The sequence below is a fragment of the Microplitis mediator genome, chromosome 8 (assembly GCF_029852145.1).
Source record: "Microplitis mediator isolate UGA2020A chromosome 8, iyMicMedi2.1, whole genome shotgun sequence".
Taxonomy (NCBI): domain Eukaryota; kingdom Metazoa; phylum Arthropoda; class Insecta; order Hymenoptera; family Braconidae; genus Microplitis; species Microplitis mediator.
The window spans coordinates 3311239-3331286 of NC_079976.1; the positions used below are offsets into that span (position 1 = coordinate 3311239).

The 20048-nt window shown below is 32.5% G+C and overlaps 3 protein-coding genes across 6 annotated transcripts; 1 reads left to right on the forward strand and 2 right to left on the reverse strand.

The window, feature by feature from the left end:
- Nucleotides 1–142: 142 nt before the first annotated feature.
- LOC130672810 (uncharacterized) lies at nt 143–4322 on the reverse strand. Its single transcript, XM_057477563.1, has 11 exons — nt 4195–4322; nt 4042–4108; nt 3907–3948; nt 3354–3416; nt 3105–3295; nt 2907–2983; nt 2489–2795; nt 2199–2343; nt 1872–2130; nt 1549–1807; nt 143–281 (listed from the first exon to the last, which is right to left on the reverse strand). The coding sequence occupies exons 1-11, from the start codon at nt 4236–4238 to the stop codon at nt 230–232; spliced, it is 1506 nt and encodes a 501-aa protein (XP_057333546.1). The 5' UTR covers nt 4239–4322; the 3' UTR covers nt 143–229.
- On the forward strand, nt 4309–8134 carry LOC130672811 (putative serine protease K12H4.7). Of its 2 annotated transcripts, XM_057477565.1 has the most exons (5): nt 4309–4633; nt 4710–4891; nt 4975–5966; nt 6040–6171; nt 7995–8134. In XM_057477565.1, the coding sequence occupies exons 1-4, from the start codon at nt 4448–4450 to the stop codon at nt 6144–6146; spliced, it is 1467 nt and encodes a 488-aa protein (XP_057333548.1). In that variant the 5' UTR covers nt 4309–4447; the 3' UTR covers nt 6147–6171; nt 7995–8134. The 2 variants fall into 2 exon arrangements, with proteins under 2 accessions (XP_057333548.1, XP_057333547.1); XM_057477564.1 differs by lacking the exon at nt 7995–8134 and having other exon boundaries at nt 6040–6412.
- On the reverse strand, nt 6175–19697 carry LOC130672805 (uncharacterized). Of its 3 annotated transcripts, XM_057477550.1 has the most exons (11): nt 19442–19697; nt 19322–19382; nt 18644–19233; nt 15347–15580; nt 12619–12831; nt 10848–11077; nt 10029–10455; nt 9618–9962; nt 9188–9469; nt 8621–9104; nt 6175–7174 (listed from the first exon to the last, which is right to left on the reverse strand). In XM_057477550.1, exons 5-11 carry the CDS (start codon nt 12800–12802, stop codon nt 6802–6804), a joined length of 2325 nt encoding a protein of 774 aa, XP_057333533.1. In that variant the 5' UTR covers nt 12803–12831; nt 15347–15580; nt 18644–19233; nt 19322–19382; nt 19442–19697; the 3' UTR covers nt 6175–6801. The 3 variants fall into 3 exon arrangements, with proteins under 3 accessions (XP_057333533.1, XP_057333531.1, XP_057333532.1); XM_057477548.1 differs by lacking the exons at nt 18644–19233; nt 19322–19382; nt 19442–19697 and adding an exon at nt 17581–17968; XM_057477549.1 differs by lacking the exons at nt 6175–7174; nt 18644–19233; nt 19322–19382; nt 19442–19697 and adding exons at nt 8022–8292; nt 17581–17976.
- Nucleotides 19698–20048: the final 351 nt, after the last annotated feature.

Consider the following 20048-nt stretch of genomic DNA (forward strand, 5'->3'; position numbering starts at 1 on the left):
ATGATGATAATAACCAGAGCCAATGCTAACCAACACGAATTCCAAGGTGTCCTCCTGTTCAACTTTTGGTCCAACTGGCACACCAGCATTCACTGTACATTTTTAGCTACAACTACCGATACTCGTTCGGAACTCAAGATGGCGTTTTGGCGGGAGATTTGAAATGAGTTAAGTGTACAAATTTTTTCTATTGTCAGTTTGATGTAAAAATTATTTATTTTAAATTTATTTACGTTGATGTTACAGCTGATTTTAGACAATTTTTGTACCATTTTTTTATCCTTTAAACAAAAATAATTAAAAATATATTATTGTAATTTTTAATGATCCGAATTAAATATATCAGAGGAACTGAATACGGTACAAGACCTAGTACTCGATCAGGAAACTAATACTCGATCAAGGAACTAGTATTCAATCAAGGAATTACTATCTGTCCAGGGAACTAGTACTCAATCAGTGAACTAGTACTCAATGAAGGGAACTAGTATCCGTCAAGCAAACTAGTATTCGATCAGTGAACTAATATTCAATCAGGGAACTACTATCTGTACAGGGAACCAGTACTTGATCAGTGAACTAATACTCAATTGAGGAACTAGTACTCGATCAGTGAACTAGTACTCAATCAGTGAACTAGTACCCAATTAAGGGAACTGGTACCCGATCAGAGAACTAGTATCTGTCAAACGAACTAGTACTCAATCAGGGAAATAGTATCCATCAAGGGAACTAGTACTCAATCAGGGAACTAGTACTCAATCGGTGAACTAGTACCCAATTAAGGGAACTAGTACTCAATCAGGGAACTAGTACTCAATCAGTGAACTAGTACCCAATTAAGGGAACTAGTACTCAATCAGGGAAATAGTATCCATCAAGGGAACTAGTACTCGATCAGTGAACTAGCACTCAATCAAGAGAACTAGTATTCGATCAGGGGACTAGTACTCAATCAGTGAACTAGTACCCAATTAAGGGAACTGGTACCCGATCAGAGAACTAGTATCTGTCAAACGAACTAGTACTCAATCAGGGAAATAGTATCCATCAAGGGAACTAGTACTCAATCGGTGAACTAGTACCCAATTAAGGGAACTAGTACTCAATCAGGGAACTAGTACTCAATCAGTGAACTAGTACCCAATTAAGGGAACTAGTACTCAATCAGGGAAATAGTATCCATCAAGGGAACTAGTACTCGATCAGTGAACTAGCACTCAATCAAGAGAACTAGTATTCGATCAGGGGACTAGTACTCAATCAGTGAACTAGTACCCAATTAAGGGAACTGGTACCCGATCAGAGAACTAGTATCTGTCAAGCGAACTAGTACTCGATCAGTGAACTAGCACTCAATCAAGAGAACTAGTATTCGCTCAGGGAACTAGTACTCAATCAGGGAAATAGTATCCATCAAGGGAACTAGTACTCGATCAATGAACTAGTACTCAATCATGGGAACTAGTACTCGATCAGGGAACTAATAGTCGAATACGTGAATGATCGGGTACTGGGTCTCTTACCTAAGTTATTAAAATAATTTACCTAGTTTTATCAGCACAATTTGTAGCAATAATTATCTTAGAATTAGCTCGCGATGATAACCCAACAATGTTACCGTGCATAGTCGTAAAAAAATCTTCCGCCATAATGATTTCTCCATTTGGAATACTAAACTTTTCAGCTAATTCTTTCCATAATGTTATTTGCATCCTTATCGACTCATCTTGAATAACTATATGTCTAAAAGAATCTGTATATTTTGTTTGTACAACTGATTGGTCGACTAACACGGCGATGAGTTCTAAAATATTAAAAAAACATTTAAACAACAGAGTAATTGTTTATTCAACTGATTTTAATCTTACCAAGTTTGATCGCCGGATGTCTTTTACGTATAGTTTGCAGAAGCGGATATCTAGCGGTAGGAATGTCAATATAAGGATCAGAATCTAATAATAGTTTCGGCGGGTTTTTGTAACTTAAAATACACTCCTTGTCATTATTGTAAATATTTATTGTCGATGTTGAATTGATATTTACTTCGAGTTCACATTGAGGAATATCTCTCATTATTTTTATATTTTTTTTTACTATACCATCCTTTACTTCTATCGTAAATCCATCCTGAAATTTAATTACTCATTTTTATATATTTAATTATATGATAAACATATTTATTTATAATTAAGTACCTTGATAAATCTTCTCAGCTTATCACTCATAGGAAAATAAAGCCAACATAGTATACCTCCAGTGCTATCAGTAATTAAAAAATATGCTTCGATAAATGGTCTAAATGATCTAGGGAATGTTCTAATTTTCCCTTTGATTAATGAACTGAAAAAATATTTTTTTAATTAACTGACGATAAAAAAATTATTGTACTTCATGAGAACCGTGATGTTAATTTAATTTGATGAAGTAAATTATTAAATGGTCTTTCAGATAATTTTTTTAAATAATTAGAATATTAATTAATTACCTCCTTAAAGTGGTTGTTAAATTACATATTTTAAATTCATTAACTTGAGGTTTTCTAACTCCAGTATTAACTGAAGTTACTTTATCAGGAGCAACTGGAGCTGTTTTAACTGCATTAACTGAAGCTGTTTTAACTGCATTAACTGGAACTGGTTTAACTCCAGTAACTGGAACTACTTTATCAGCAACAATTGGAGGTATCTTAATAGGATTGACTGGAGTTATTTTACCAGCATCAACTGGAATTATTTTATTAGCATCAATCGGAGTTGTAACTGGATTGACTGGAGCTATTTTCTCAGTATCACCTGGAATTATTATATCAGCATCGTCTAGAGTTATTGTATCAAAATCAACTGGAGTTTTTTTATTAAGATCACCTAGAACTATTCTAGGATCACTAGTTTTAGATAACTTACTCATTGAAGGTCTGTAATTTGGGTCAACTTTAATAAATGCTATGTTAGTTATTCCTATTAAATCAACGAATTTTCCTCTAAAAAAAAAACAAAGATTGAGTTCAGAGATGAGATCAAAAACGAGTTTTTATAACAAATCTGAATAATTATTTAATTTAAAAAATGAATAGTAAATTAGAAAGAAATATTTATATTTACGTGGGATCATTTTTAAGTTGAGAAAGATCAAATCTATGGACATAATAATCAGTTATTTTGATATTCATCCCTTCTAATAATTCTATTTTGCCAGCTTTATCAGTTAACGTTTTTGAAAACATACATTTTATAAGTTTTTTACTGCCATCTGATACAATACAAAAATACCTTTTACGATACAACCGAACTCTCTAAAAAAACATCATCAATATTAATTATTTATTTATAATTAATAAGTAGAACATTTACCTTTATTTCCACAAATAATTCTGGTAGATTTTGACTATTCGATTTCCCATAATCCAACATGATCTTCAATAAATAATGGTAAATAATTAAATAAAATATTAATTAGAAATTTAAAAAAATATGATAGTAAAATCATCATGATACTGAAGTTAGCAGACATTTTAAAATTTTTGAATTTTCGTATTTCAACAAATCAATTTCAAAAAAATACATTAAAAATATGCACATGTAGAAAATTTAAAAAACTACAGGTGCAATTTCTGAATTTTTTTTTTTTTTTAATAATTTATCGTCTAAAAAAAAATCCAAAAATTATTAGACGTCTGCTAACTTCAGTATCATAAATTATCAGATATTTGAAATTAAAAAAAAATGTTTTTAACACATAAATAATGAAAAAAAAATATTTCTAAAAAAATACACATGTCGGACATTTTATAAACTATACGTGCAATTTTTCAAAATATTTTTTTTAATATTTATTTTTTTGTTAAAAAAAATCAAAAAATTTTTAAACGTCTGCTAACTTTATTATCATAAAAAAATTAATTACCTTTAAAACATTTTGTGTCATCATACAGGATTGCCGTATTATCTAAAAAAATAATTAAGAAAATTAATAATTAGAAATCATAATAATTGATAATTATAAATTATTAAGTATTTATTTAAATAAATATATAAATACACAAGGAATAGCTGGTGCAGGTTCATTATTTTCAACTTGATTATATTTTTTATCCATTCTTATTATTCTTAAAAAAAAAAAATCAATAATTAGTTTATTTAAATAAAATGAATATGAATAAATATGAAAATTTATTTAAAAATAAATTTATACATCGGGACGTTTGAAAGATTGAAAATAAATTGTTTATTTTTCATCAAGTTTTTAAAAATGTCCAGAAGATGTCAGCTAAATCTTGGCAATTTACTTGTTCCCAAGCTAGAATTTTTTTTCAACGCCGACAACGACCTATTGCTGCAAGAGATAATTACAAATTAAATATAGATAAAGTAAAAAACCAACTGATAAGTCTGCAAGTTCCAACTTACAACAGTTTAGCGCATAACTTATAACGCAGAAAGCAGCAATGAAGTACGCACTCATTATTTGTTTGATGATTTTTACTGATGGGTCATCAGCCTGGCGAAGATTCTTTCGAGGAAGAGGCAGAGAGAGAATCGCTGTGAACAAAGACTACAAATCAACTGACGATTTGTGGTTCCAGCAAGAGCTCGATCACTTTGATCCAACGAATACCCAGTCATGGCATCAGGTATGGACTTTATCAATAAATCAATTACCGATCATCAGTTACTAAGTATAGAAAATTTAATTTTTTTGTTCTGCAGAGATACTTCGTGAATTCAAATTTTTACAAACGCGGGGGACCGGTATTTTTAATGATTGGAGGTGAAGGAGAAGCATCTGCCGAGTGGATGGCGGAAGGACAATGGATCGAGTATGCTAAGCAATTTCGCGCAATGTGTTTCCAATTGGAGCACCGGTTTTACGGCAAAAGTCATCCTACACAGTACGTTTTAATTTTTTAACCAGTTCTGGTCTTGTGTAGACGAGAAATTATTAAATTAATGATAATAATAATTATTATTATAGGGATTTAAGTATCAAGAACTTGGCTTACTTGACGTCAGAGCAGGCACTGGCAGACTTGGCCTATTTCATCGAAGGAATGACACATTTGCACCAAATACCTGCTGGTACCAAGTGGATTGTCTTCGGAGGTTCATATCCTGGGTCATTAGCGGCATGGATGCGGCTGAAGTACCCTCACCTGGTCCACGGAGCAGTTTCAACAAGCGGACCCTTGCTCGCTAAAGTAGACTTCCAGGAGTACTTCGCAGTTGTCGAGGACGCGCTGAGAACTCATTCGCAAGCGTGTGTAGATGCAGTGGCAGCTGCTAATAAGCAATTCCACGTGATGTTGCGTCACCGAATCGGCCAGCAAGATCTCTCCAAGCTCTTCAAACTCTGCGACCCACTAGACCCGGCTGGTACTAAGAAGAACGACATCTCCAATCTCTACGAAACTATTGCCAGCAACTTTGCTGAGGTTGTTCAGTACAATAAAGACAATCGGAACAGTTCAAAGACAATGAACATCACTATCGACACCGTCTGCGACGTACTAGTCGACGAGAAACAGGGAATTCCTATCGAGCGGTTAGGAAAAGTCAACAATTTGCTGTTGAAGGCCGACAATGAAACTTGCCTTGACTACAAGTACAGCAAAATGATTGACGAACTGAGAAACGTCTCCTGGGAGGCTGCGGCTTCAGAGGGAGGGCGTCAGTGGTTCTATCAAACCTGCACAGAGTTCGGATTCTTCCAGACTTCAACAGCCAGACCCGATCTGTTCAGCGAAATGTTCCCGGTAGACTTTTTCATCCAACAGTGCACTGATGTTCTCGGTCCCAGGTACAACATTCACTTGCTGGAGTCTTCTGTCGAGCGGACTAATATTCTCTACGGAGGTCTGCATCTCCAAGTCTCCAATGTCGTTTACGTCCACGGGTCCATCGATCCCTGGCATGCGCTGGGAATTACGAAATCTTCAAACCCACAGACCCCAGCTATTTACATAAACGGTACTTATATAATCAATCATTTAATGATCATCTTACGTAACAATCATCATTAATAATTCAATTAATTTTCTAGGTACTGCTCACTGTGCTAATATGTACCCAGCCTCACCATCAGATATACCGGAATTAATTAAAGCAAGAAAACAAGTTGGGTCTATCATTCGTGATTGGTTGAAATAAAATCGCAAATAATTAATTATAACTAGTACGTAATATAATTAAATAATGAAATTAAATATCAGTAAAAATGGAGTTGATATAAAAAAAAAAAAGTTTCAGGACAGTGATAAAAATAAAAGACTGAGCTCGTTATATTTATCAAATATATTAACTCTGACATAAAATACATACATGTTTTAAACTAAAATCTATATGTTAAAATTATTTTTATAATTATACATTAAAGAACGAAAATATATATATAATTATATATATATGTATATCAATCAGTAGTCAATCAAAATTCGTCAGTCATAAAAAAAAGAAATTTATTACCAAATGGACCACATTAGCCTATCCTTATAATCCCGACAAAGGTGAGGCCAAGGTGTCCATTATGGCCTCAAAAAAATGTCAAATAAAATTTAAAAATATAAAATATATATAAATTTAAAAAAACGTAAATTTAACTCAGCGAATTTATCTTATATTAGTATTTGAAAGTAACATAAATAGATTATTATTTTTTGGCATGTTTTCCATCAGGATAAAATATTCCTGAGCCGTAACACGAACTCAAAATTATTTACAATAATGTTAATTATTTATTAATTATTAATTAATATTATTAAGTATTTATATATAGTATTTATTTATATAAAATATTATTAAGTATTTAATATCGGTGGTGAGTCTGAGACTGCCGCCACTCTGAGTTCGTTGTCGATCCGTGGTGATGGTGGTGATGATGATGATGTCGTTTCTTGTCATTAGAATGCTTATTACCAGCAAAAGCACTAGGATCATCACCTCCAGTGTTATTGTTTTCGTTGCCACGATAGTTATCGCGGTAATTAGGATCGTCGAGAGTGTCTTTGCGTCTCAATGGAGGGTTGGCTTTCTGTCCAGTGGCCTCGTGCAAGTTTTCCCATGCCTGACGGTAATATCTGTTTAGTCCACCGCGACTTTCTGATGAGCTGCTGTCAAAACTTGCTACGGTGTTGCAATCCGGGGACGCGCGGTGTCTGTAATGTTTGCTGCCTCGAGTCCTAGAATAACAAATAATGGATTCATAAAAATATGTTGGACAAATATAATTATCCGTAATTGCTAATAAGTATGACGTCATAAGAATTTTTTAATGATGAATGAAATCTAAGGAATTTCAATGCCTGCAGATAATCCCCTATGCGTGCGAAATGCTGATAAAAAATCGAGGCTAGTGACAACTGCTGCTAATTAGAGACAATTGTAGAAAAAATATAAATAGTAGAGTGCATTTGATGAAAATGCGTGCGGTTTTAAGTGGGGTAAGGCCATCAACTCTCATCTAGAATGTCTAGATGCAAAAAAAAATGATCCTGAAGTTAGCATACAAATAACAATTTTTGAATTTTTTTCGACAATTTAATTTAAACGAAAAAGAAAACTAAAAATATGCACATGTAGAAAATTTAAAAAACCATAGGTGCAATTTTTTAAAATTTATCATTTTAAAAAAATCCAAAAATTATTAGACGACTAATTTCAGTATCACAAAAAAATGTGCGTAATTAATTAAAAATAATAGTGCATATTTTTTTCACAGTTTCCATTTCACCTGACTGATGGTGTGTGTGTGTGTGTGTTTTGGTGTGTGTTCTTCATCAGCAATTAATGAATTTACCTTTACTAAAACACGTCAGTGTACACTGATTTTGACGGTGTCGAGAAGAGACGTTGATTGATATTGAGTTGGTGATGGTGTGTAGAAGAAGGCGGTAGTTGGGCGATTAGGTAGTGGGTCATGGCATATTATCTAGGTACTTGTATTAATTTTTTTTTGTAATTTTAATTATCTAATATATATATTTTTTTTTGATTTTTTAGTTTACTATACTGGCAACGAGTTAAATGTTACAAAGAGGGATTGGAAAAATAGCCAGCGCGTTGTGCCGCTGATAGATTGAAAGAGTAAGGATGATCGGCAGCACGACGAGCAGTGAGATCACGCCGCCCGAGGTGCTGGTCGGGGAATGGAAGCGCCAAGAGAGTGTACCAACGGGAAGGCATCCCCGAGGCGTCTGATCTACCAAGACCACCGGCCAAACCATCGCCACTACCGAGCGCACCAACCCCGCCGAGACCACCACGACGGCGACGTCTTCCTCGTACTCTGCCGTTGCCGCTAACCATCACACGCATTTTATACATTTGTTACTGATATCATTTTATTTATAAAGTGTTAAACTACATTTAATTAGTTTTATTAATTCATTAAAAAATATATATTAATATACACGTCCGCACTGTCCTTTGCAAATATTAACTCATTATTATTTTTATTTAAATACATTTATTACTGTAGATTTAAAATGTTTATGTACAACAGTGCGAAACTGGTGTAAGGACAAATCAAAAGCTCGAAAGCAAATTTATCGTCAGTATCATCACACTTGTGAAAAAAATAAAACAAAATAATGAATGAAAAAATAAATAGTTTATCAAAAACTTACCTCTTCATGAGGACTACTACGGTGGTGGCAACAACGGACACAATTATTATTGAACCGACGACACCTAGAGCAATCATACCACCAAGACTCAGTTTTGCTTGGTAAGTCGTAGTGTCAACGCGGTATGGACCCGTAGGTTCTGATACACCGGATGCTATTTTAGCACGAGCGTTGTCTACTCCACTTGCTGAGATCTCATTGTCTTGCGGATGATCGTCGTCATTATTATTATTTAGAGCTGGCGACGATGACGAAGACGAGGAAGAGGTGGGAGCGGGTTTGCGAAGAGAAATCGGCGGTTTCCTGACCGCAGCCTCACGCACAGTAGCCGGCAATTCAGCAATAGAAATTTTATCCTCAGCGACATTATTAGCATCCGTTGAAGATGATTCTGTTGTTGTGCGCGTTCGTGCGGGGTAAAACGGCTTACCGCGCGTAACAGGCGGTCGTGTTGTAGATCGGACTGTCGTGCGAATTTCCTCGACTGAAATAATCGTCAATTACTTATTTATTATAATGGATTTTTCTATCGGATTTATAATAATTGAGGATAAATTGAATGCTTACGCAAGCAAACCGGGGCGGGATGATCATACAATCCGGTGGGTAGGCACAAAATTTGTCGGGTGCCTGAGACTTTGTAGCCCTTGTCGCAGGTATAGGTGACAATGCTGCCCACAATTAGGCTGCGATTTGTACTTTTATCAAGATTATTATTGTCGGTATTCATTTCATCGAGTTGGACAGAGCTGTGAGTCACCAGCGGAGGTGGGTCACAGCGAATGGGCTCACATCGCGGTGGTGGTCCGTTCCAACGCTCGTCGATGTCACACGTGAGCCGCGCTCGACCTACAAAAAAAAGTTCCGTTATCTAATAAATATCTAAATAAGGTAAAAAAAGAAAATGCCATAACTTAAATTAAATATTTAAATAAGTAGCAATAATAATTATGATGATAATGCTAATTATCATAATGACAATAACTAGTAATTTAACCTGTCATTTCGTAACCATCTTCACAGGAATAGAGAACTTGGCTCAAGTAAGTCACGGTATTGTTGATAAGCGTGTACTCTCCATGTTTAATGCTCGCTGGAAAACCGCATTCAATACTTTTACAAACTGGTGGGAATTCATTGTAGAATCCAGTGTCTAAGCATGTACGAGTTGACGGACCTATCAAAAGACTTCCTGCATTACAACTGTATGCAACTGTTGCGCCAACTTGATAATTATTTCCTGATGAAGATAAGGATGACGTTGATGGAGAATCGTCACTTTGATTTGTGATAATCATCGTTGAGTTTGGCGGTTGCTCGGGTCTGCCACAAGCACGCGGTTCTGAAAGTCAATAAGACCCATAATTTATATTTATTATTTTATTTATTTAATAATATGAATACTTACGGTGCTGGCAAATATAATTAAGTCGTGCGGTACAGGGCGTGTCGGACCAGAGCCACCCTCTGCTGCCATCGTAACGCGCGCAGTCTTCTTGGGTGCCTTGAGGCAGACTCCAGAACGACACTGCGACTTCATCACCACTTCCGGTCCATCTCCAAATACTTTTGTCCTTAGAATCGCGCACTGCGCCCATCCAGTACTGGCTCGAGGTATCGCTCCGATGACGACGCCACAGTTCCCATGATATGAAACCCTGGAGAGCTGGATTGCTTTCGTCTACCAAAGTACCACCTCGGGCACGACAAAACGCGAGTGCTTCGCGGAATTGCATCGGCTGGCGATTATAAAATATGTAACATTTTCCATTATAAGTCGCCGTGGATCCCGGCGGCTGATCGCGGAATTGCGGACACCTTTCTATCGGCAAAGCCTTTGAATAAAAATAAGAAAAATTATAAAAAATTTGCAAACATACACACTAAAAAAAAATTCTCGACTGAAAGTAAATATTTTTTATTCAATAAAATTTTTTGAAAACCTCAATTTTCTTGGATAAAGTCGAAATCTCCTCTGATCAAGAAGAATTTTCTTTAACCGAAAATTCTCTTGGCTCAAAAAAACCTTGACTTGGTTCCCAAAAACGTTGGTCTTCCAAAATATTTTCTTGACTCAACCCATACGAAAAAATATATGCCGGCAAAATAGCATACATACGACAATACTAAATATATAAGCCGGATATATACTATTTTGCCAGAATATATATTTTTTCATGCGGGAAGATAATTTTTTTTTCAGTGTAATATTGGAAATAGTCAATACCTGATCAGTATAAACGAAAGCTTCGCAAAGTGACAACTGAACAGGAGTCGGCGTGTGGGAGGAAGCTTCTAAATGCACGGACACAAATGCGCCAGGCATTGGTGGATTGCATGGTAAAAATAATGGCTGTCCTTCTTCAAGAGGCCCGGAAAATTTATTACAAATAGGATTTGTACCAAGATCCGGGCGATTATTACCGACGCGTACGACTATTGTTCCAGAAGTACCGTCTGAATATTAACAAACAAACAATCATATAAATGAATAAATAAATAAATAAATAAATTTATGATAAGATAAATTTGTCATAATTAGTATAGAGTGAGCTTTCACTTGTAATTGATGTACTTCAGTAATTGCTATATTAGTAAATAGTATGGAGTGTAAATAGAATTGAATAGAAGGTCGATTGGAAAAGGAAGAAAGAGATTATTATCAATAATGTTTTGTTAGTTTTTGTTTTATTATGCGGCTTGCTGGTCTTTGGTGGTTGATATCCATATCTAACAATGGCCTACTAAGTATTTCACCCGTGATACATTAAGATAGCCACGTTTGTCAATGATAGGTAAGCCCGTGATTCCTCTATAATATTTTTTGTTTACGTTAATTATTTTTATTATTATTATTATTATTACTAAAAGTATGGATGTGTGAGCGGGAAAATTTATAATCAGTAGCAAGAGTACTCATTACTAAAGAGAATGCAACTTGATGCGTCTGAATTAACACGCAATGCTTATCAATCTTCAATACCGCTACCATAATCATCAGCACAGACTATCTGGTGCCGGGCTTCAGTTTTCCGGCGTTTTCTAACTATCGAAAGTAAGTGAAAGACTCTCACTGACTAACTATAAGTATATCGAACTCAAATTTCTAAAATATAACTTTATTACTTTAGATTTGATATCTCATTACTTGTTACCATTATCATTAAATTTTTATAACAATTCATTATAGTTTGCAGTCACTGGATATTCATCCCAGGAGTGTATGATTATGGATAAAAAAAAAAAACGATTGTTTTTAAAATTTTTATATTAATAATTTAACGCGAATCGTCAACTAATTTAATGACTGACATTTTCCAGTTCGTTGATTAGAAAAATATATTTTTTTTTTGATGACTTGGGTTTTGCAAATTGGTTTTGATAAATTGCAATCGATCTGCTCTAATTGTGGAAAGTTCGAGAGACTAAAGAAATTGAGATAGTTATTCAACCGTTTCTTTTTCATCTTCTCAAGAAATTTTTTTATTCAACAAGGCGTTTTACTGTTAAATTGTAAGAGATATATTTTATTACTTTTTTTTTCTTCGAAGGTCTTTAATTTTTTTTTACTGACCACAATATATTCCAATATGCATTTTATTGTTTTTTTTATGCGCTCATTTGACGTAAGCACTTTGCAAAATTTAATACTCCAAAGCCTCTAGCGCCTCAACTATTGGATTTACGTGATAATTGACAGAAACATTTTTTATAGAGAATTTAATTTCCTACAAAATTGTATTTATGTATTTTTATCGTATCTTTGATATTTAAGTCACAATTTAAATTCAAAGTTCTATGAAAAAAAGAAAGTTATAATTTTTGAAAAAATTTAATGATTAAAAAAATTTATAACTTGTAAACTAATAGATCTACGGAAAAATTAACAGAAACTTTTTTTGTAGAGAATTAAATTTCCTACAAAATTGTATTAGTGAGTTTTTGTCGTATTCTGAATACTTTAGTAATTATTTGAATGTAAAAGTAAAAAAACTTACCACAGCAAGCCTTTCCAAAGTCTAATCGTACCAATTGCACCATGTAAGGTTCCAGTAAATTAACATACCACCAAGGCTTAGCTTCTGACCTCGTGAGCGTGCAAGTTTGAGGATTATACACTTGACCGCTGCTACCATCAACGGCTTTTTGAGGTATACCCCCTTCAGCGCTGCTGGATTGCATCGGCGCCTTGCCTCCAGCAACATTCAACACTACAAATAAAAAACAAAAAAAAACACTAATTAACATAAAATAATTGTCTGATTAATCTCTATATTAATTCAAAATCTTTACACTTTCAACGTAATTAATTCATATAAATCACGGTAATGAATCTTCCGGAAATCTTTAGCGAGTTAATTAAAATTACTACACAAGTCTGGCTTTTAAAAACTTGAATATCCTATAAAAAGTATATATAAATATTAAAAAAAAATTCCATTGCATATGTATAACAATAAAAAATAAAATAAAAGCAAAACAATTGTACGCACAAACGAGTTTCACTTAAACCGAAATGACAATCCCGCATTTGTCCTCCTTTCTCAAATTGCCCGAGAAATCTTGACGACAAATCGCGACCACTTTATTAAATGAAATGCTAAAGTTAAATAAATAAATATATATAATAATAAAATATACAGCTGCATTATCAGCAAAAAGTAATCGAATTTGTCTGTTAAATCGAGCGATTTTAATCGATTTAAATTGTAAATTTAAAGTATATAGGGGAGGGTGGGGCAGAGCGGCCCCCATGGGGCAGAGCGGCCCCCCTGAAATTTTGACCAAAAAAAAAATTTTTTTTTTTTCGACTCATTACTATAAATCCGATATGTTTGCGCATTTTTACCCCTACGCATGACATTTGGGGCAAAATGGACAAGCCCAAAATTTTGAAAAAGTGATTTTTTCGTATTTTTATCGTCAAATTAAAAAAAATTATTATAATTCCACATTTCTAGCCCTACGCATAACACCTGGGGCAAAATAGACCAGCCGAAACTTCCGAAAAAATTATTTTTTTTATATTTTTCGGCCGTTTCTTTATGTAAGAGGCAAATTTGGTCACTAAAAATTTGTAAAAATAAAATTTTTTTTTTAGTTGATAAATTTTTGAAATAAAGTAAAATTATAGAATTAATTATTTTTTTTATTAAATAACAATTAGTAATTAAGGTAATCGAGAGTGAACGATTTTTGACGCTTTAAAAAATTTTTTTCGAGTAATATAAAACCAAAAATAGTTGTCAAGAGTAAGAAATACATTCTTAATGATGAAAACAATTTAAAAAAAAAAAAAACGAAAAAAAAAATTTTTTTATCACTTTTTGAAGGGGGGCCGCTCTGCCCCACAAAAAAAAAAAAATTTTTTTCAGAATTTTGGCAAAATGTCCATAAATTTGTTCGAAATAGGACAAAAGTAAAGTGATCTTATGGTTGAAAGCCACAAAAAATAATAATTGGCTTAGGGGGGCCGCTCTGCCCCACCCTCCCCTAATAATGTAATCCGTAAGTTAAGTTAAATAAATATTATTTTTTAGCAAATCTCGTGCTCTGTTTGCTTTATATTCTAATACGAGGACCATAAATATAAGGATATAACGTGTGTCGTATTAGCGACCAAGCATATCGTCTTCTTGGCTGCCTGCTTACCTGTTTACCAACATATTTACCATATACCTTGTCTCAACATACTCTCGGTACTCATATATATGTATATATATACTTATGCCCCACGACCCACTTGTATCTTTAAAGACCTACTTATGTATTAACGCTCACCTGCCATAGCCTTTTGTTTTATTATGTCGCATATTTTCACCTCTTTCTCTTTCTTTTTCCTTATATACAAACATACGCATACTTTTTTTTAATAATTATTTTTTTTTAAATATATATCCAAGTTTTTCTTATCAACATTTAAAATATTTCTCGTTAAGAAAAATTAAAAAATATTTAAAGTGAAAAAATAATGATACTGAAGTTACCCGACGTCCAATAATTTTTGGATTTTTTTTTAAACAATAAATTATTTAAAAAAAAATATTTGAAAAAATTGCACCTGTAGTTTATTAAATTTTCTACATGTGCTTATTTTTTTTTTTTTTTTTTTAAATTAAGTCGTTCAAACAAAAATTCGAAAATTTTTAACTGTCTGCTAACTTCAGGATCATACAAAATAAAGACTTTAGATATTAAGCCTAGTAAATTTGAAATTCCAAATATTGAAATTAGATGTCTATTAGTAATTATTAACGAAATGTAAAATTCTAATGCGAATAAATAAAAAAATATCTAGTTCTTGAATAAAAATTTATAGACACGTAATGAGAATAAAATTTGAATATAAGTATTCAATATCTTATTTGAATGTCAAAGACACGTGACCTGTTTCCCGATGTCCTTGACCGAGGTGGCTCGATAATAGCTCTGAGAAACGGAACCAAGTAATATAGAAACTGGAAGGGGATTAAACCGTTAAACATTAACCTGTTGGCGGGCCAATACAAGGGAGATTGTTTCCTCGACATACCGGGTCATATTTATTATTAATTTTTTATATTACATATCCTCTAATCTTGGATCCCAAATCCCAATCCCCAATCTTTGGTCTTCAATCTTTAATCTTCGAGCTCTAATCTCTAGTTCGAATCTTAAATCTCTAGTCTCTCGTCACCAGCCTCCAATTTTCGATCTTTGATCCTTGATAATAAAATAAAAAATTACCACAAAAAGGTACGCCTTCAGGTGTCCAAGTACCGTCAGCCTGACACTGTCTTCTCGCGGGTCCTAACAATTCGAACCCACGTTCGCATGTATAAGTAGCGACAGTTGAAGTTGGAAATACAGTATCTTTTATCAATGAATCTTCTTCATCAAGTACATCATCTGAATTGTCTGTAAATCTTACTGTACTGTGTGCTGGTGCTCCTGGATAACCGCATCCTGTACACTTTATTCCTTTAACACAATTTAAAAATTCAATTATTCATAAATTATATCAATAATTACAAATATAAATACGGTAGAGTTTCAGACACTTGAAAAATTTAAATTAATTCAAAAATACTTTTGTCACACGAGTACACTAGAAGTTGTCTTTTATACTTTTTCATTAATTAAAAAAAAGTATTAAGTGTCCAAAAATAAAGCAGTGGCCACAAATAGGGACTTCTACTTTACATTAGATTCAAAACTACCATTTGTAGCCACTGTTCAATTTTTGGACACTAAATACTTTATTTCAAAAATTTAAAAAGTTCCCATTGCAATAGAGTAATGAAAGTATTTTTGAACGCATGTAAAAAATTGATCATGTCACCGCGTATTTTAAAAATTATATTCAAATTTTTCAGGTGTCCAGAAACGGTACCCCTGCCCTAACTAGTTTAAGAATAATATATTTTATTCTATGAAGAAGATAAAATTCCACGATCATTCACCCGTTTATTTACACCTGCAACGGCATATGGGCATCAAGTATGCCAAATGTTATTCTACATCATCTCTTTTATACATTATTATATTTATCTTCAATATTAAATCGTGTGTAAGTCTGAACAATTGAATTAACTATTGTATTTATAATATATTTTTTCATATAGAAGCTAAAGATTATTGTGAATGATAAAAATACTAGTAACAAGTATTAACCGCGATGTAAAATTAACGGTTAATGTATAGAAGAAGTACGTTCTGCGTGCCGAGCATTGACTTTCATAGTAATTAACCGCGTCTTGTAGTGACAGCGATCGCGTTTTATACTTATACTCGATACAACTCACATGTCTACTACAAATGTTACTTCATTGCACTGTTCTATACTTAAATATTTACATAATTACATATATTGATTATATTCTTCGTGTCAATACGTCTATTGATAATATTAAATAGTTAAATAATAGTAATAAATAACAAATAATAAGTATGTGATGTTAAATAAAATCCTGTACGTAGAATCGATCCCGTTTCCCGATCGCCACGCGCAGCTAACGGAACTCCAACGACTTATTTAATTAACATATTAATCACAGAAACACATGATCAAATTTTATTAATTAACGATTTATTATTTTAATAAATATATAGTAATAGTAATAGCGAGTTAGTCACGGCTGTGTCATTTGATTTTAGATAAGAACCGGTATAAATCGGTTAGTAGGACAAAAGTCGTAGAGAAAAGTGACTAAGCATCAACGAATTATTTTTGATCTAATTTAACTAATACCGGTAACTTTTTTTTTTAAATTTCAGTTTAAATTTCAGTACACATTTAATTTTTAATTTATGATAATAAGGGCAATGAATTAAAAATAATAAGGAATAATTTAATAAGTGCAGAGTAGAGTAAATTAAATTGTGATTCGGTGGCCATATGTTTTTTACCGTTACATTAGTTTACTATCGTGAGAAATATTTATAGCTTTCTTTTTCAAAATACGACAAGACGTTAGTATTATTTTGTGATGAGAAATTTTATATGCCAACAATCGGACAAAGATTACCACAGAATAAAGAAGAATAGAATAATTGTTATTATTATTATTGTTTCTATTACTAATAAAATAATTGTTTAATTAAATTATTAACTCATGGGAAGTGTTTGTTAACTTTAAAAAATTGAATAATTGTTTAATTACAAGGGGCGAGTGAGTTGGTGAAGAAAAATAAAAATTTTATTCCGGTTACCGGTGAAATCGCAATACGGCATTATTATAAATATTGTAATTGAAGTTATCGAAATATTGTATCTGTTATTACGATAACTAAGAGGATGTTTTATGTTTTTTTTTATTTACTCAATACTTGCGGCAATAATTTTTATTTATCTTTTAATCAATAGGTTTCTTCTTGCGAAAAAGGATGATGTGTTAATAGATAATCGATTAGAATTTCTTGTCAACAAGCCAATTAATTAATTAATTAATTGATCGATTTGAAGAATAAATTAAACAAACCTTTTATCGTAAACAGAATAAAAAGAAAAACATTGAAGAAAAATTGGGTTTTCATTTTGAAACACTTTTTTTTTAAAAAAAAACACAGTCACTTTGAAATAAAATTTAGCAAACAATAACCATAATTATGACACTTAAAAAAATAGTAATGAATTTAAAAGCTCTAGAGTAAAAGCGTTAAAGGCCGCTCTGAAGAGCGTGCGAGTGAAAGAAGCGTTTGTCAAATACTGAAGTAAAGAGCTGAAGTATCTGAGACAGGAAGTAATATCCCAGGTGTTGGTAGCAGCCCCCACCTGTGGATTTAAGTCTGCCAACCAACCATTTGTGCTACCATGTCCATACCTTCTTTAAGCTTACACTTAAGACAACTCTTTACACCTTACTCTTTTATTCTCCTACACCTTCATATTCTTTAATATACCTCCACATAAATGTGTACATATAATAATAACACATATATGTACTGCAATTCATAGCGGTTGAAGAATCACGAGAGTCTTCTATCGTCACCGCGTCATCGTTCTCCACTTCCTCCATATCGCACCTAAATATTAATGCAAATAAATAAAATAAATAAATGTCTATTCATATATTGTAGTATAAATATATACATCCTACACTATACTAATAAATCCCAATACAATAAAACAAAACCTGGTCAGAAGTGTAAACACTTTGGTATTCAGGCCATCCTGACCGCGCCATCGTTAAATATTTTAAGAATTCATTTATAAATACATTATATATCTATTTATATATTTAATTAATCGGCTTACGATTAACAATAAGTAAGTTAATGATATGACTGATGTTTATTTTGTAGATAAATAAATATTACAAGGATTGTGATGAAACTTAATAAATATAAAGAACTTTCAGTTATGAGCAATGTCAAGAAAATAAAATATTTTAACATATAAACATAAGATTTTAACGGACGTGACTAACTTTTAACGCAAAAGAAATACGTCAGATATTTAACAAACATCCTTATACACTCGTTCCCAGGAAAAGAGCTAAGCGCTTTCTCTTAGCATACAACTATCAACTATACAACACTCACCTAAATGTGATTTTACTCTGAAGAATTCTAGTCTTCTTGTTTCTATACCTTCTACACTATTCCATTATATTATTGTCGTTTATTACAACTACTTTCCCTGAGTTAAATTATATATAAATATAGAAGAAGACTTATATTATTTATTTCTTTTGTCTTGCGATCTTAAATTATTAACTTTTACTCAATTATGTAAAAAAAAAAAAATAAAAAAAAAAACTGAGTGATAATTGATTTTTTATTAAAAAATGTCTCGTCGGGATTCAATTGTTTGTACGAACATTTTAGTTGATTAATAAAATAATGGCGGATTATTGCCGGCGTCTTATCCCGATGTTGAATGAAACAGCGGTGCCATTTTTAAACAAAGATATGTCACGAAATATTTTTTCCCTGTACTCGTTCAAAAAAAGTTGTATGGTTTCAGCAACTTCGGCTAATTGATCTTCACTTGCGTTGTAAATATTTGTAGCCATATCTTCAATGTCTTGAGCACAGAGTGGATAATAGTCATTAATTACTCCATGCTGTTCTAGGGTTGATATTATTTTAGTGTAGACTTCTTTGTCACCGACTTGCAATTCTTGATTAAACTGCGTTCAAAAAATACAAATCGGATAATGATAAATTAAATTAGTTAATTAAAATTAATGAATTATAATGATAATATTAATTACTCACAATTTGGGAGAGACTTTTTTCTATCTTCATTGTAATAATTTTTCGTCAAAGAAGAAATAACCTTAAATAAAATTCAAATTAACGACTTTTTAATCACAATAATTTTTCAAAAATAATTACCTGATATCGTGGGAATTTTCAAAAAGTTTCTGTACGAAGTTCTTTAGAAAAATTTGATATAGCGTCAGTACTTTGATACTTGAGAACTTGTTAATTAATAAAATGCGAGCTTGAGCTTTTTCACTGATTAATTGGACACCTAATCAGCAAATTTTCAAATATATACTACTGTCAAAGTGCCATCTAGTGTCCATCTAAGTGGCCAGGCTCATTATTCGTTGAAAAATAGTTCAAAAAATGACAATTGGTCTGTTAACTTGAGGATCATGTGATGAATAATGGCTATTCGGGGATGAATAAAAGTTGCCATTTTGATGCTGACAATTTGTCATCCGCAAATGTTTACTTTTTTACGTTGCTTAAAAGATAACGTTAATGTTAAGGCCAGTTTTTCAAACTGAGTTTTTTTTTATCCGGGTTTCAATTAATATTGCTAGTATATTAATAATATATAGATATACCAGCAAAGACAATTAAAACCCGGATAAAAACAAACTCGGTTTGAAAAACTGGCCCTAAGTTGTTAATGTTTTGTTAACTATTTTAGATGAACATTTTTTTATATTTAAATGTCAGCTTTATTTTGACAGCTGTCAACTGAAAAATG